General features: G+C 34.8%; 1 protein-coding gene across 5 annotated transcripts in view; it reads left to right on the top strand.

Moving 5' to 3' along the window:
• The window catches only part of KMT2E (lysine methyltransferase 2E (inactive)), a 90,863-nt gene that overhangs the window by 45,055 nt on the left and 29,741 nt on the right, over nucleotides 1-16,067 (top strand). For all 5 annotated transcript variants that reach the window (XM_026006073.2, XM_072759919.1, XM_072759918.1 and 2 more), the window contains 5 exons: nucleotides 5,154-5,268; nucleotides 6,972-7,201; nucleotides 9,949-10,029; nucleotides 14,350-14,408; nucleotides 15,347-15,519. In XM_026006073.2, the coding sequence (XP_025861858.2) occupies nucleotides 5,154-5,268; nucleotides 6,972-7,201; nucleotides 9,949-10,029; nucleotides 14,350-14,408; nucleotides 15,347-15,519 (658 nt within the window). The remainder of the gene's footprint in view (nucleotides 1-5,153; nucleotides 5,269-6,971; nucleotides 7,202-9,948; nucleotides 10,030-14,349; nucleotides 14,409-15,346; nucleotides 15,520-16,067) is intronic.

Genomic DNA, 16,067 nt, shown 5'->3' on the forward strand with positions numbered 1-16,067 from the left:
ATCTTCAGATTTCCCTTACTTGTCTGAAAACTCTTCGTAACTGGTGTGTTCTATTGACATCCAGACAAGATCCACACTTGTATTTGATTGAAATATCTTTGAATCTCTTTTTATCTGCAGCAACCTTTTAAATTTGTTTTTCCTCATACCATACACTGTTGAAAAACTGAGTCTTTTGGTCTCTAGAAGTTTTAACATTCTGGATTTGGCCTGTTGCTTCCTTTTGCTGTCATGGATAAATCTACTTATCCCCATATTTCTGTAAACTGGTATTTAGATGTGGAGATGTGATTAGCTTCAGATTCTTTTATTACCTCTCTCATTTTCCTCCCTTTTTCTTTTCAGCATAATATTTTGTGTGTGGGACTTTGTAATTTCTGTTGTATAGTATTAGAGAGGTACATAAAACTTGGTTGTGTAACTTTCAATGATAAAAAGAATGAACAGATTCAGGGGCGCCTGGGTGGCTCAGTGGTTGAGCATCTGTCTTCGGCTCAAATTGTGATCCTGGGGTCCTGGGATTGAGTCCCACATCAGGTTCCCCGCAGGGAGCCTGCTTCTCTTTCTGCCCCCACCCCCCCTCAGGAAAAAAAAAAAAGAGAAAAAGATTCAGGTGTTGTTAGCCTTATCTGGCCATTAGCTTTCAACCTTTCAAGGTTTTAGCATCCATTGGCTATCTGTTGCTTAAATCCATCATCTCTAGAGGGTTGAAAATTCATGATTTTTCTACTTTGATCGCTGCTTCTGCGTTTATTAGCTATTAGGGAACTTCCAAAAGAAGCAGTTAGTATTTGAGTGTTGGCTTAGTCAACAAGAGAACATAATTCTTTTTTAAGAGAGCATATTTTTAAGTTTCATTTTAGAGCCAAGTTACATATTAGAAAGCTCTATGCATTTCATGTCCTCAGTTTGTGAGAAACAGAATTCAGAGGTTTGAAAAAGAGAGTTCATCTACAAATGCTGTTTTGACCATTTGGCCATACCTTACTGCATACATATATGTATGTATGTATGTATCTGTTTTTTTCTTTAAAGACTCATTTATTTATTTTAGAGAGTGTGTCGACAGTGGGAGGGGCAGGGTGAGAGGGAAAGAAGCAGACTCCCTACTGAGCACAGAGTCAAACATGGAGGCTTTATGTCATGACCCTAAAATCATGACCTGAGCCAAAACCAAGAGTTGGACACCAAACCGACTGAGCCACCCAGGCACCCGCCTTTATTGCTCATATATTACAAATACTTTAATTATGTGCTATTTTTTAACACTTTGAATTGTCAGACTAGAGAGTGGTTATCTTTTGGGAAGTTTCCCTTGAATGGAGATTATCTTTTTGACAGTGATCATTGTTTCAGTGATTTAAGGACACATACAAAGCCATATATAAATGAGTACAAATAAGTATCCTGCTATTTGAAAAGTGACATCAAAATTATGTAAGTGAAATCTCATCTGTCTGTAGGGTGAACAAAGCACTATGACTTATGTTTTGATATGCAGTTATTTATAGAAATATGCTAATATAGTTTCTGTTATAAATGTTATGCCTGTATATTGTTATTTATGTATGTGTGTAGGTATATGTATTTATGTCTGTATGTATTGGCTAAACATAGTACTGTAGCAGCTGTTTACACAGAAATTTGTTATTGTGTATTATCCCTTTAGCCCTGACATTAGAAATGTATTAAATGGGCCAGAAGATTTTGAGGGAAACTCCTGTGACCTCAGTATAGTGATTTTTGTTATGAGTTCCTGCCAAGATATTATCCATATATAAATAGGGTAGGTTTACCTGGATTTAATTAATCATATTTTGAGTGGATATTAAATGATTTCTCTTATACATAGTTTTATAAATAGTGTTACAATACACATCTCAAATCTGCAGGTCTTTGTCTAGTGGGAATTACTTTCTTAGGATAAATTCCCAAAAATGGGGTTACTGGATCAAGGATGTTTGACTTTGGTATTTGTCACAAAGTTGCATGTTTACCATGTTCTGGAAATGCAGAGCTTTGGGGACATTTAACACCATGGAGCTTTTAAAGAATATTTCTAAAGATACATGTTGTTGTGTTACTTTTTTTTTAATACTATTTTATCATTCGGGAAAAATCCTTAAAATATGTCAACCAAATTTATGGTTGACATTAAAGTAACACTTTCAAAAAGTGTTACCTTTTAAAAATTACTTTTAGTATAAGCAGCATTAGAGATGAGGATCTTGATAAAGAATTTCTACTTTTAATTACCAAAGTGTCAGTGGTGCAGCTTCAGTTTGAATCATGAGGTTATGTGTTTGTGACTGATTTACATGCTTGAATTTAACTGCTTTTGTGCTGACAGGGTTTGTTTGTTTGTTTTTTTTTTGGAAAGTTTTTTTTATGCTTAACCATTAACTACTTCAAAATAACAAAGTTTTTGCCATACTCTTTAGTAGTATATTCAGAGTTTGATCTAAATCTTTAAGTGTAAGTCTGGGCAGCCCTGGTGGCTCAGCGGTTTAGCGCCGCCTTTGGCCCAGGGTCTGATCCTGGAGTCCCGGGATCGAGTCCCATGTCAGGCTCCCTGCATGGAGCCTCCTTCTCCCTCTGCCTGTGTCTCTGCCTCTCTCTCTCTCTCTCTCTCTCATGAATAAATAAATAAAATCTTTAAAAAAAAAAAAGTGTAAGTCTTTGTGTTTTGACCAAAATATCTCATGTTGCCTTAAAAATAGTATTATAGATCAGGAATTGCCAAAATTTTTTTTTTTAAGATTTTATTTATTCATTCATAGCGGCACAGAGAGAGAGAGAGAGAGAGAGAGAGAGGCAGAGACACAGACAGAGGGAGAAGCAGGCTCCATGCAGGGAGCCCAATGTGGTACTCTATCCTGGGTCTCCAGGATCATGCCCTGGGCTGCAGGTGGCGCTAAACCGCTGCGCCACCAGGGCTGCCCTAGGAATTGCCAAAATTCTTTTTCCTTCTACGTAATATTTCTAAGATTTATTTGAGAGAGAGCACGCTTGCACATGCGTGCACATAGTCAAACACAAGTTGTGGGAAAGGCAGAGTGAGAGAGAAAAATCACTCCTCAAGTAGACTCCCAACTTGGGGCTTTGATCCCACCACCCTGAGATCATGACTAGAACTGAAATCAAGAGTCAGATGCTTGGCTGTCTGAGTCACCCATGTGCCCTGACTTCTTCCTTCTGTATAAGTTTTGAAGAATTTTTAAAGCAATTGATACTGTAAATCAGTCAAAGGCAACTTACTAATATCTATTTTATATGCATTTGCCCTTCTGTTGAGCATTTCCTCAGGGATCCATATTGTAGAAATATTCTCGTGTATTTAAAGAAGATCTGTTGAAGGGTCTATAAATGCAATGATACCTTTAACAGTGAAAAATATAAAGAAATATCCACCAATAGGGAAATTGCTTTCTTTCCTTTTTAATTTCCTTTATAATTTTATTTATTTATATAGAGAAAGAGTGTGTATGCAAGCTGGGGAAAGGGCAGAGTGAGAACGAGAGCCTTTAAGGCGAACTCCGTGCTAGGTGTAGAGCCTGATGCCAGGCTGGATCACACAATGCTAAAATCAGGACCTGAGCTGAAATCAAGTCTGACACTTAACTGCCTGAGCCACCCAGATGCCCCCACCAGTAGGAAGATTATTAAGTAAACTATGTACATTTACATAATGAAGTCAGCAATTATTACCAAAAATAAGGTAGATAAGTATTGACACTGAAAGATGGAACAAGCAAATTGAAAAAGCAAATATAGTATATTGTCATTTTTAAAAATAAACAGCTCTTATGTATATTTATGGATAGAATTTAGAGGGAATTACATTGTATCTTAACATGAGTGTGAGTTTTGGATGAAGACATGGTTTTCACTTTCTTAGTTATTTAAGTTTTAAGCAATGAGAATGTATTGATTTTAAATTTTAAAAATATTTCTTTTTTAAAAGAAGGAGTGAACAAATAATTTTCAAAATAACAGCATAAAAACAATAAAATAGCAGCATAGGCATTAGGTGAGTATTGATTTTTAAAGTATTCAAAACATTTTGTAAGCTTTTCTGTAATTTCCTCCAGAACCATGTAACAACCTCAGTTTGTGCCTCCGTTCTTTCCTGGTTGTGGAATATTAGATCTCATGGCAGCAGTCACTTAGAGCTAAAATGAGACTTTGTATAGGGGAGTGAGACAGGAGCAGTGTATGAAGAAGCAGTTAACTATAGAAGTAGGACAACTAGAATGTAACTGCATTAAGAAGTCTTAAACCATGAAGAGTACAAATAGTACTAAGTTCTAAGGGCAAATTTTGAATGGGAGGATAAGGAGTATCATAAAATCTCAGTTGGTGGCTATGGCAAGAATAAGGGCACAGAAACAAATCATGTTTTGTGTGTGCAAGGCAGAAAGCAATTTCATTGTGAATTGTTCTCTGAAGTAGGTTCACTACCACATTGATCAATAGGAATTACCAGGACAAGGTTCAGGAGGATTGATATGAGTAAGGAAATTGGGAGAGAGGTATATGGAAAATGCTAGGCCAGGGAGCTTATGTGGCAGTCACAGAGGGTAAGTGTGTTAGTCCCAGTTGTATCAATTGATGGTCACGTCATCACTACTTAACCATTTCATTAATTGCTCATCTTACTACAGGCTGCTGCTTGTATTTTTTCATAAGCAAACCTTGGTTCATTATGAAGTTTCTTATTTCTTAACTTTAAATGATATTTTCCATGGCTTTATTACTTCTTGGCACACTAACACATACGTACAGTTTTGAACATTAAAATGTATACTTCATTCACATTGACACTGGGGCCCATGTAGATTCAGTATGTTCTTCATCCTGTTTAAATTGTTTCTGCCACTTTTGTCCTCCCCTGTGTGTAATGCCCCCAGTGCCACTGAGTATATTATATAATGTTCATTCTTCAACTGTATTTGAACTTGGAGGAGAGACATTGATTTTACTTAAAAGTTTTGTTATGATCCAGAATCTAGACAGGATATATAGGATATATCTTGTCCACAGGGTACAAAAAGAAATTTGTATAGACAATAAAGTAAATGCTTAATTTTAAATTGATGAGCAGAACAAAAATGAATGGAATTTTCTTTGATGCAATTTTTTCCCCCCTCCAGACCAGAATCCGTAGAAGCTAGCCCTGTGGTAGTTGAGAAATCCAACAGTTATCCCCACCAGTTATATACCAGCAGCTCGCATCATTCACACAGTTACATCGGTTTGCCCTATGCGGTAAGTGTCAAATATTTTTCTGGAGTGGTATTTTTTCTATCTGGAAGTTGAAAGTAGATGTTTGAGGTATTGTGCATAAAACTGAATATTTAGAAGACAATTCTGTCTTATATTTAAACAATTAGGTATTAAATTTGCAGTTTAATTTTTTTATTGCTCTAACTATATTTATTCACGGGATTAAAATTCTAGAAGAGGCATTCTCTACAAGTTTTAAAATTATTATTATACTGTTAATAGTTTAGTGTTAGAGTTCTTTATATTCTCTAAAAAAAATTCATGGAATTGTATTCACTATCTACCGTTGATTCTGTATTTTACATTGTAATTTATATAGTAAATTACGTAATTACCATTTATTGAGCACTTCCGTGTCATAGTTCTAAACATTTTTACATGTATTATCTCATTTAATCTTCAAAACCAACCTCATGAATGGGTATAATTTTAATTCCTGTTTCATAGCTGAAAAAATGAAAGCTTATCTAAATTAACTTATTCAGTGTTTCATAGCTAATAAGAGGCAGAGGTTAGATTGAAAGTTGTAGAACTGGACACATTTGTGATACTGTCCAGGTACAATTATTATTATTTTTTAAAATATTTTATTTACTTATTCATGAGAGACAGAGAGAGAGAGAGAGATAGGCAGAGGCACAGGCAGTGGGAGAAGCAGGCTCCACGCAGGGAACCTGACGTGGGACTCAGTCCTGGGTCTCCAGGATCGTGCCCTGGGCTGAAGGCAGCACTAAACCACTAAGCCACTGGGGCTGCCTAAAAAACCAAATTTTAAAAAATCTCCTGTTACATGCTTTATAGTGATAATATGTCTTTATTAGTCATTTTGTTTTTTGTTTTTTGTTTTTTTTTTATAGTTTTATGGTTTTTTTTTTTTTTAATTTTTCTTTATTTATGATAGTCACAGAGAGAGAGAGAGGGAGAGAGGCAGAGACACAGGCAGAGGGAGAAGCAGGCTCCATGCACTGGGAACCCGACGTGGGATTCGATCCCGGGTCTCCAGGATCATGCCCTGGGCCAAAGGCAGGCGCCAAACCGCTGCGCCACCCAGGGATCCCCTAGTTTTATGGTTTTATTAGTCATTTTGTTGTTGTTGTTTTTTTTTTTTAGTATCCACATTCCTGAAGTGTTTTTCTTTTCTTTTCTTTTCTTTTCTTTTCTTTTTTTAAACCTCTGGTACCTGCTTCTATCTTGAAGGTGGAGCTCTTTGACCATAGGAGTTTTTTTGTGTGTTTTAAAGATTTTATTCATTTATTCATGAGAGACAGAGAGAGAGAGAGAGGCAGAGACAGAAAGAGAGACAGAGAGAAGCAGGCTCTCTATAAGGAGCCCGATGTGAGACTCAATCCCGGATCCCGGGATCATGCCCTGAGCTGAAGGCAGATGCTCAACTGCTGAGCCACCCAGGCATCCCTGATCATATGGCTTGTAAGGATGTCTTTTGATTGGAGAGATGAGGGCAAGAGTTTGAGGGAAGTCACTGTGTAGGTGACTGAGGTTTTAGGTAGACATTTTCACTTCCTAGTATGGTTTAATATCGAGCTTTACCATGTCATTATTTTAAAGGTATTAAGGAAGAAATGGACCAATTTCATATTTCTTGAGAATGTAAATTAAGGATCAAATTTTATTTGTGTTCATATTGTTGAAATTATATTGTGCTGTATTTGTGTTCAATTATCCAGGACCATAATTATGGTGCTCGTCCTCCTCCAACACCTCCGGCTTCCCCTCCTCCATCAGTTCTTATTAGCAAAAATGAAGTAGGCATATTTACCACTCCTAATTTTGATGAAACTTCCAGTGCTACTACAATCAGCACATCTGAGGATGGAAGTTATGGTACTGATGTAACCAGGTGTATATGTGGTTTTACACATGATGATGGATACATGATCTGTTGTGACAAATGCAGGTAAAATGTTTTACACCATTAGTTTACCTTTTTGAATTTTGCTAACCTTTGATATTTAATCTTGGAGAAGATAGGGTCACTTTTAAAGGAATTGATGAATGCATTTTTTGATGCATTGCTGCTGTCAATGTGAAGTGTGTTTTGCTAGAAAAAGTCCCTATGGCAAAGAAGCTCTCTTAGAGTTTATTAGAAATCTTCATTGTTGACTGAGTAATAGGCAATCAGTTCTGAACTTTATTCATGTAGGATCCCATCTCTCTTTTTGCTCATTCAGGAATAATACAACTACATGTAGTGGTAGACAAGATAGAAAAATGAGCCCTCTGAATTTCCTTTGGAATTATTTGTGCTGTATAGTCAACTGTGATTTTCCAGTTTGGGGGAATTATACATTTTGATTGATGTTTGTTTGACCTGACTCTCTCACCTCCTTTTGACTTGAACCTTGCAGCACTCTGGAGTCACCTTGAACCAGAACCACAGTCTCCCCTCCCCCAACCCTGGTTCAACCACCAAGAAAGGCCTCCTCCCCTAGAGAAGGTGTGATTGGGACAGAAAGTGGGGTTTTGTTTTCATTTTTTTTTAAGGGGGGAGGGAGTTGGGGAGGATGGAGAGGGAACAACAGTAGGATTTCAGCCTGAAAGTTACTGAGTCCATCCCCTGCACAGAGTGGGAAGCAGAGAGGATTTAAGCAGTGTAGTGTAGGAGGTAAGAAATTTTGGTGGCTTTACACAATTTCCTGGGTCAGATCTTTGTGGCATAGCTTCATTATTTGATTTGAAATAGTATAACATATACCCATATTTGAATGTGAGGGTAAAAATACATCTTAGAGCCAAATAGAAATTACTTTTCGTTATTTGTAATTTTGTTCCCATCTATTATGTGGTTAGGAGTTGGATGTTATTGATATAAAACATGCATGTAGTTGGATGTTATTGATATAAAAACATTATATTTCAAAATGTTGATTTGCTTTTGCCAAAAAGGGGGGAAATTAGTCTTAATTGGAGAGTGAAATTTGATATTTTTATGTAATGTGATATTTTGAGTTAATTTTAATGAAAATATATTGTAACTTTTCAAATTTAAAAATTACTGTGACACATATCATTACTATGAACAATCACCTTAGTTAATTTATTCAGGAGGTAATTTAAAAACTAAAATAATAACTTCAATGATAACTTGTTTTCTTTATTATTTTTTAAATAATTAGAAATTCCCAATTCATACTTTAACTGATCATTAATATAATTTTAGTTGATATTGTCTAATGTAATAAATTATATACCATTTGTCAGTGTTTTCATTTTAATGCATGGTTTCTTTTGATTTCATTACAATGATCCAGATATAATATAGAAATAGCTTGATTAGAAAATAGTGAAATAGTCCTTAGGATTTATACCTATCTACAGATCCTTGAAGGACCATTTCAGTTTTTGGATTGTTCAAGGTACTTGCTTCTCAGCAGCTGCTCTCTGTTATCAATCTATTTTTAGTTGTTTTATTTTTCTACTGCTTAATCTGTAGTAGACTAGCAAGGCTTTATCTTTTATCCTCTCTTCTAGTTCTATATTGCCACTCTGTATTTCCATGTGCCTATACTCCTGTTTCAAGTTTGACATCTAGAGCTCAGATCATTTATTCATTTACTAGTTTTGTTCTGTTGTCTTCATGACATTATTACTTACCCCCAAAGTTAATTTAGTTTGTTATTCTAACCCTCCTTGTCAGGTGCTCTGCTTTTCTTTCTCACTTTTTTCTCCCCACATCTTATATTCCATTACCTTCCACCTCCTACCAGTTCTTTTCCCAGCATTCTCAGTTCAGAAGTGAAGAACATGCGGTAGCAGTTAATTCAGTAGAGGTATATTAGAAGTGGCTAATTATTATGTAAAGAGTAATTAAGACTATTTTTAGGAACTATTGGGCCAGTTAAAGTCTTGGCAACAAAATACAATAATGACAAATTGAGAAGTTGCCTCGAGCTGATCTATGTATTCCATAAAAATAATTTAAGGACAGGGTAGGTTTAATCCCTGTCCTCACTGAATGTATCTTGGATTCTTTATCTTTTCTGCCACATTCTAGTTCTGTCTTTAACTCAGGTTTGAAATGTTGGAAAATCCTCTTAGTTCGTTTTTCTTTGTTTTTTTAACTTCTTTGAATTAACTGTGTACCATCAAAGTACCTCTAGTTTTGCCTGTTCCCAGGTAGAGGAAATCTATACACATCCTGATATTCCTGTATAATCTGAATAAAAATCCCCCTTTATATAGATTAACTACATTCTGGCTGTTGCTTCTCATATCTATGTACTTGAGAAAATGTGGCTGTCTTTTCTTTCTAATTTCCCAAATGAGGTTTTATTCAAGTCCATTATTCTCTAGGGTGCTTTTCCTATAAATTTGAAGTAATGTGGACATCTTCACTTTGTGACTTTTGATAATATTTGTAATGTATACCTTTCACATTTTTAAGTGATACTTGCTTTAGAAATATATATATATATATATATATATACACACACATACATATATATATAATATCCTATACTTGTCCTTTTGTCTTTGCATCTCAAAGTTTTATTCCCCTAAGAACATATTTCTATGAATTCGTCACAGCACTTTTCAATACTAAACTCAAAGTGGGCGCTTACTAAGTGATAGTTAAATAGAATATCAAATCTTAAGTTAGGATGATTCTATTAATATTTTATATGTTCTGCTTTTTTCTTTAAGTGTTTGGCAACATATTGACTGCATGGGGATTGACAGGCAGCATATTCCTGATACATATTTATGTGAACGTTGCCAGCCTAGGTAAGTTGTGCATGCTTATAAGATTGCCAGTAAATTTGCTGAAGTAATCTTCAGTTAATAGAGGTTTATATGTGAATTCTGGATTAAACAATTAGTGGATTGCTGTGTTTCATCAATTCTAAGATACAATTTTCATTTTTCTATTTATTTTCTTGGGGGGACTCTGATAGCTCTAAAATCAGGAAGAATCTTTCCATTGATAATATGTTATGGTTTACTTTGTAAGGTATTTTTACTTTATTAATAATGCATAAATTAATAGTGCATCCTCTAAGTGATGGCATATTTTTTTCACTGGAGCATACTATGTTAAAGAGTTACTAGAAGGACATTTCCTTAGTTAAAGAATTTTGTAGGTCTATACTATCATTCCACCACCCTACGTCAACAATTTTCAACGATCTTTTTTCATTTATACTGTCATATATTTCTTCTCCCTTTCACATGTTTTAATGGAAATCCCAGATATATTATTTCATACATATGTATCTCTATGTATTTCAGTATATATGTGTCTATATGTATTTCATTATATATCTGTAAAATAATTTTTAAAAAACCAACCCCAAAGCCATTATTGTACATGCAACGAAATGTATTATCACCCGGCCACTGTTAAAATATTGATTGGTTGATACATCGGTCTGTTAAAACTCTAGTTAGAGTCTTACTCTTCTATTACGCCACCAACTCTGGTCTACTTTGCAGTGTGTTTAAGGAACTGAATTGTTTGATTTGTTTGCTAATTGCATTATTATGATACAACTGGTTTCTATATCCTTTGTATTTCTGTGAATAAGTATGTGATCAGATTATAGGTTTGATTTTTTTGGGGGGGTAGTTAAGAATATTTCATAGACTGCCCTATCGGGTGACAATATCTGGTTGTCTCTATGATAGGACACACTGATAGTCCTTATTTAGATACATTAATTTATTAGGGGTTGCAAGTTAGTGCCATGTTTAACTTATTGCTTATAACTTATTGCCTGGAATATTTCTATAGAAACAAAATATTAACTGTTCTTTTTTTTTTTTTAAGATTTTATTTATTTATTCATGAGAGACACACAGAGAGAGAGAGAGAGAGAGAGGCAGACACATAGACAGACAGAGAAGCAGAGAAGCAGGCTTCACACAGGGAGCCCGATGTGGGACTTGATTCCAGGACCCCAGGATCACACTCTGGGCCAAAGGCAGGCGCTCAACCACTGAGCCACCCAGGCGTCCCAACCATTTAGTTCTTGTAAAAAATACAGTTGACCCTTGAACAATATGGTTAAGATCTGTGCGAGTCCACTTAAATGTGGATTTTTTTTTTTTAATATTTTTATTTATTTATGATAATCACACAGAGAGAGAGAAAGAGAGAGGCAGAGACACACAGGCAGAGGGAGAAGCAGGCTCCATGCACCGGGAGCCCGACGTGGGACTTGATCCCGGGTCTCCAGGATCACGCCCTGGGCCAAAGGCAGGCGCTAAACCACTGCGCCACCCAGGGATCCCCTGGATTTTTTTTAAAACGTGTTTTTTTTTTTTTTTTTTTTTAATATAGTACTGTGAATGTATTTTGATGACTTTCTTAATTACATTTTCTTTTCTCTGGGTCACTTTACTGTAAGAATAGAGAATATACTACATATATTAAATATGTGTTAATCAACTGTTATCAGTAGGCTTACAGTCAATAGTAGGCTGTTAGTAATTTAAGTTTTTTGGAGAGTTAAAAGTTATATGTAGGCTTTTGACTGCAAAGGGGGTTGGTGCCCCTAACTCTTCATGTTGTTCAAGGGTCAACTGTATTTCATTGAGGAAAGGCAGGATAAATGCTTGTTGATTCTTACCCTTTATTTACTAGTGTTCAGAATACTGAAAAGAAATTTAGGTATTATGAACTCAGGGATTTAAACATCTTGGATATAAGTCTGTTGCAGTAATTATCTTTATTGATACTCAGTTTTGGTCAGTGGAAACCTCATCAAGTTGGCTCTTGAGCCCTTTTGACAGTATCCTAGTGGTACTAGCTAGGTTTTGTGATTTCTGGTATAACAAAGTATCTCGAGTTTAATTTATACTTCTGTGCCTCTAATTGAGAATTGGTTTTCAGAACTAGAACCTGAGAGCTAGTCATGCTCTTTCCTACTGGATTGGTCAGTGTTCCTAAGTCTTTGTCTTTCTAGACAAAACTAGGAAATATGTTCTATGTGTTTATTTTAAACATGTGAGTTTATACAGATAATTGCAATTTAAATTTGGAAATCTAAGGTTTTCATTTAACCATTTTTTTAAAAGATTTTTTTATTTTTTCATGAGAGACACAGAGGGAGAAGTAGGCTCCCTGCAGGGAGCCCAATGTGGGACTCAATCCTAGGGACTCCGGGATCACACGCTGGATGCAAGGCAGATGCTCAACTGCTGAGCCACCCTGGGGTCCCTCATTTAACCATTTCTATATTCCATTTATATCAACTAATTGCCAACAACACAGACAATATTGTAATTAGAATATCACCAACTACTCTGCTTCCTTTCATAGGAAAATGTAACAAGTCTCAGAGTAACAATACTAACACTAGCACCAACAATATGATTATGTAAAACAGTATGTATGTATGTATGTATGTATGTATGTATTTAAAAAGTAAACTTTGCACCCAACTTGGGGCTTAAATTCACAACCCTGAGATCAAGAGTTGGATGCTCCACCATTTGAGCCAGCCATATGCCACTTTGTAAAAGAATTTAGAATTTTTTTACCTTTAAGATATGTTCCACAAGGAATATATGGTTGTGTTTAAAGTCCCTTAAAAAAAATAAAAAATAAAGTCCCTTAAAAGGGGACACCTGGATTGCTCAGTGGTTAGAGGTTAAGCATCTGCCTTTGGCTCAGGTCGTGATTCCTGGGTCCTGGGATTGAGTCCCACATCAGGTTCCCTGCAGGGGAGGGAGTCTGCTTCTCCCTTCGCCTATGTCTCTGCCTCTCTCTGTCTCTCATGAATAATTAAATAAAATATTTAAGACAAATAAATAAGTCAAGGGATTGACTTATTTCACTGTGTGATTATAACAGCAGCTGGATACATACTATGTTGATGAGGTTATTTTTTATGATAAAACATTTTGAGTTAATTATAGGTTCACATACAGTTAGGAAATAATACAGAGATTCTGTATATCCTTTACTCAGTTCCCCCCAGTGGTAACATGTTCCAAGACTATTTATACAATATCATAACTAGGATATTGACATTGATATAGTCAAGATACAAAGTATTTCCATTGCAAGGATACCTAATGTTACTTTTTACAGCCACACCACCTCTCACCCCTCTCAACTCTCCCATCCTTACCTTTGGCAACTCCATTGCTGTAATCTGTAGCCCATGGCTATAGTTTTATCATTTCAAGAATGTTATTATATAAATGGAATCATACAGTATGTGACCTTTGGGATTGGCTTTTTTTTTTCCCTCTGGAGAGCCAGCCAATTTGTTGTATATACCAGTATTTCGTTCTTTCCAGTTGCTGAGTTGTGTTCTGTGATATATATGTACCGTAATTTGTTTAACCATTCACTCATTGAAGGGCATTTGGGCCTTTTCCACTTTTTGGCTATTGCAGAAAAAGTTGCTATGAACATTTGTGTACAGGTTTTAGTGTGAATAAGTTTATTTCTTCTGGGATAAGTGCCTGAGGGTGCAGTTGCTCAGTCTCATGGTGATGGCATGTTTAGTTTTATAAGAAATTGTCCAACTATTTTGCAGACCAGTTGCCCATTTTATATTCCTACCAGAAATATGAGTAACTAGTTTTTATTTTTAGGATTTTTTATACTTTATTTTCATAATTATATACTTAAATGATTATATCCTTCCACCCCTGAAATAAAATTAAAAAGGGATTATTCTTTCCATTTATTTCCTTATTAGAAACAAATATGTACATACGTATTTGTATACCTTTCCTTACTTAGGTGATAGTATATTACAGTTTTTGCCACATATCCTTTTTTCTCTTAAAAATATGTGCTGGAGGGACACCTGGGTGGCTCAGCCGTTGAGTGTCTGCCTTGCACTTAGGGTGTGATCCCAGAGTTTGAGGGATTGAGTCCCACATTGGGCTCCCTGCATAGGGCCTGCTTCTCCTTCTACCTGTATCTCTGCCTTTTTCTCTGTGTCTCTCATGAATAAATAAATAAAATATTTTTTTTAAAAAAAGAACATTAGAGAAATGATAAAGTTTATTACATTTAAAGCTGATCAGTTTTATATCTAAATACATGAAAATTTAATAAATAATCATGTTAATATTTTAATGTAGGAGTTTGGATAAAGAGAGGGCAGTGCTACTACAACGCCGGAAAAGGGAAAATATGTCAGGTAGGTGAAAAGGATTTATACTGAATTAAGAATAGTGTGATTGAGAGAATGAGTGGCCTGTGTATTTTAGTTGGATATTAAACACCTTACCAGTGAATGTTGATTGTACACATTATGTACAATTTCAGGTAGAGGTTTTAATTAGTCTTTTTTACAGATTATAGAATAATGTACTTATTTCAGAAAATGTGGAAAGTAGAGGAAAATAAAAATTATAAATCATCTATATTTTTCTACAGAGATAACAAATTGGTTTAAAGAAGTATTAAAATATGTTTGCTTTTCCGGAAGATGGTGATCCATTAGTTTATTATATGGAAATAGTATTTCATTTTTAGGAATAGATTTTAGAAGTACAACTGTGAGACAACTTTCATTTTGGCTTAAAGGAATACCAATACAAATGATTTTGAATAATTGTAGTTTATTGAACTCTTCCTGTTTGATGGACATTTAGATCGTTTTCAATATTTTTTGTTTGTTATTATTACAAATGGTACCTTCAGTGAAACCCTATTGGATAATTTTTTTTTTGGATTTTTGTTCATCTTTGGATATATACCTGGAAATAGGATTACTGGGTGAAAAGGTAAGTGTAGAACTTTGCTAGATATGGCTAAATTTCCATTCATAGGGAATTTTGAATTTCCACTGGTAATTTATGCAAGTGCCTGTTTCCCACAGTCACGTCACCTCAGTGTATTGTCAAGATTTTTGTATCTTTTCTAGTTTAATGTATAAGAAATGGTACTTGTAGTTTACATTTAAATGTATCTTACTTTAAAAAAAATAATAAGTGCATCTTCGTGTGAGGTGAGGAAAAGTTTATTCTTCAAACAGATAGAAATACAGTAGTTTGTCATGTAGAATTCTGTCTTATTTTTTGTTTTGTTCAAAATAGTATTACAAGTACAGTAATTTTTATTTTGCCTTGGAAGATGGTGATACCAGTGCAACTGAGAGTGGTGACGAGGTTCCTGTGGAATTATATACTGCATTTCAGCACACCCCAACATCGATTACTTTAACTGCTTCAAGAGTTTCCAAGGTTAATGATAAAAGAAGGAAAAAAAGTGGGGAAAAAGAACAAAACATTTCAAAATGTAAAAAAGTAAGTTTTTCCTTTTTTAAGATGAGTTAGATGGGAAGTGTTGGGACCTGAGTTTTATAGGAAAGGAGGTGAGTAATGGATGGTAGCTAGAAAAGGCCGAATCTACGCTTTTTAAAACTAATTTTAACATTTTAGTATATTTTAAAGATTGAAGTGTCATAGAGAAGAATGTTTGCATAATGATTTGAAATCATCACTAATGAAATTAGTCATAGAAATACAAAAACTAAAAAAAAAAAGAAAATTGCAGTTTTACAAAACAAATAACAGTCCTAAATTTTTAAAACTTATGCAATTCTAAAAACTTTCTATATTTGTTGAATTTATCATGTAGATTTTAAAAATTTTATGTGATAAATTATCCCAAGGATATAATGGCACAAAACCTTTTCTAAGGCAGTTTTCCATTAAATTTGTTATAATTGCTACTGAAGATTTTTGTCTCCCAAGGTAAAAAAGTACTTTTCATGATGACTATATTATGAGTGAAACTATCTCTAGATATATAATCAAGGTTTTTTTTCAAAGAAAGCATTTTTCTTTGAGTA

The sequence above is a fragment of the Vulpes vulpes genome, chromosome 5 (assembly GCF_048418805.1).
Source record: "Vulpes vulpes isolate BD-2025 chromosome 5, VulVul3, whole genome shotgun sequence".
Classification (NCBI taxonomy): Eukaryota; Metazoa; Chordata; class Mammalia; order Carnivora; family Canidae; genus Vulpes; species Vulpes vulpes.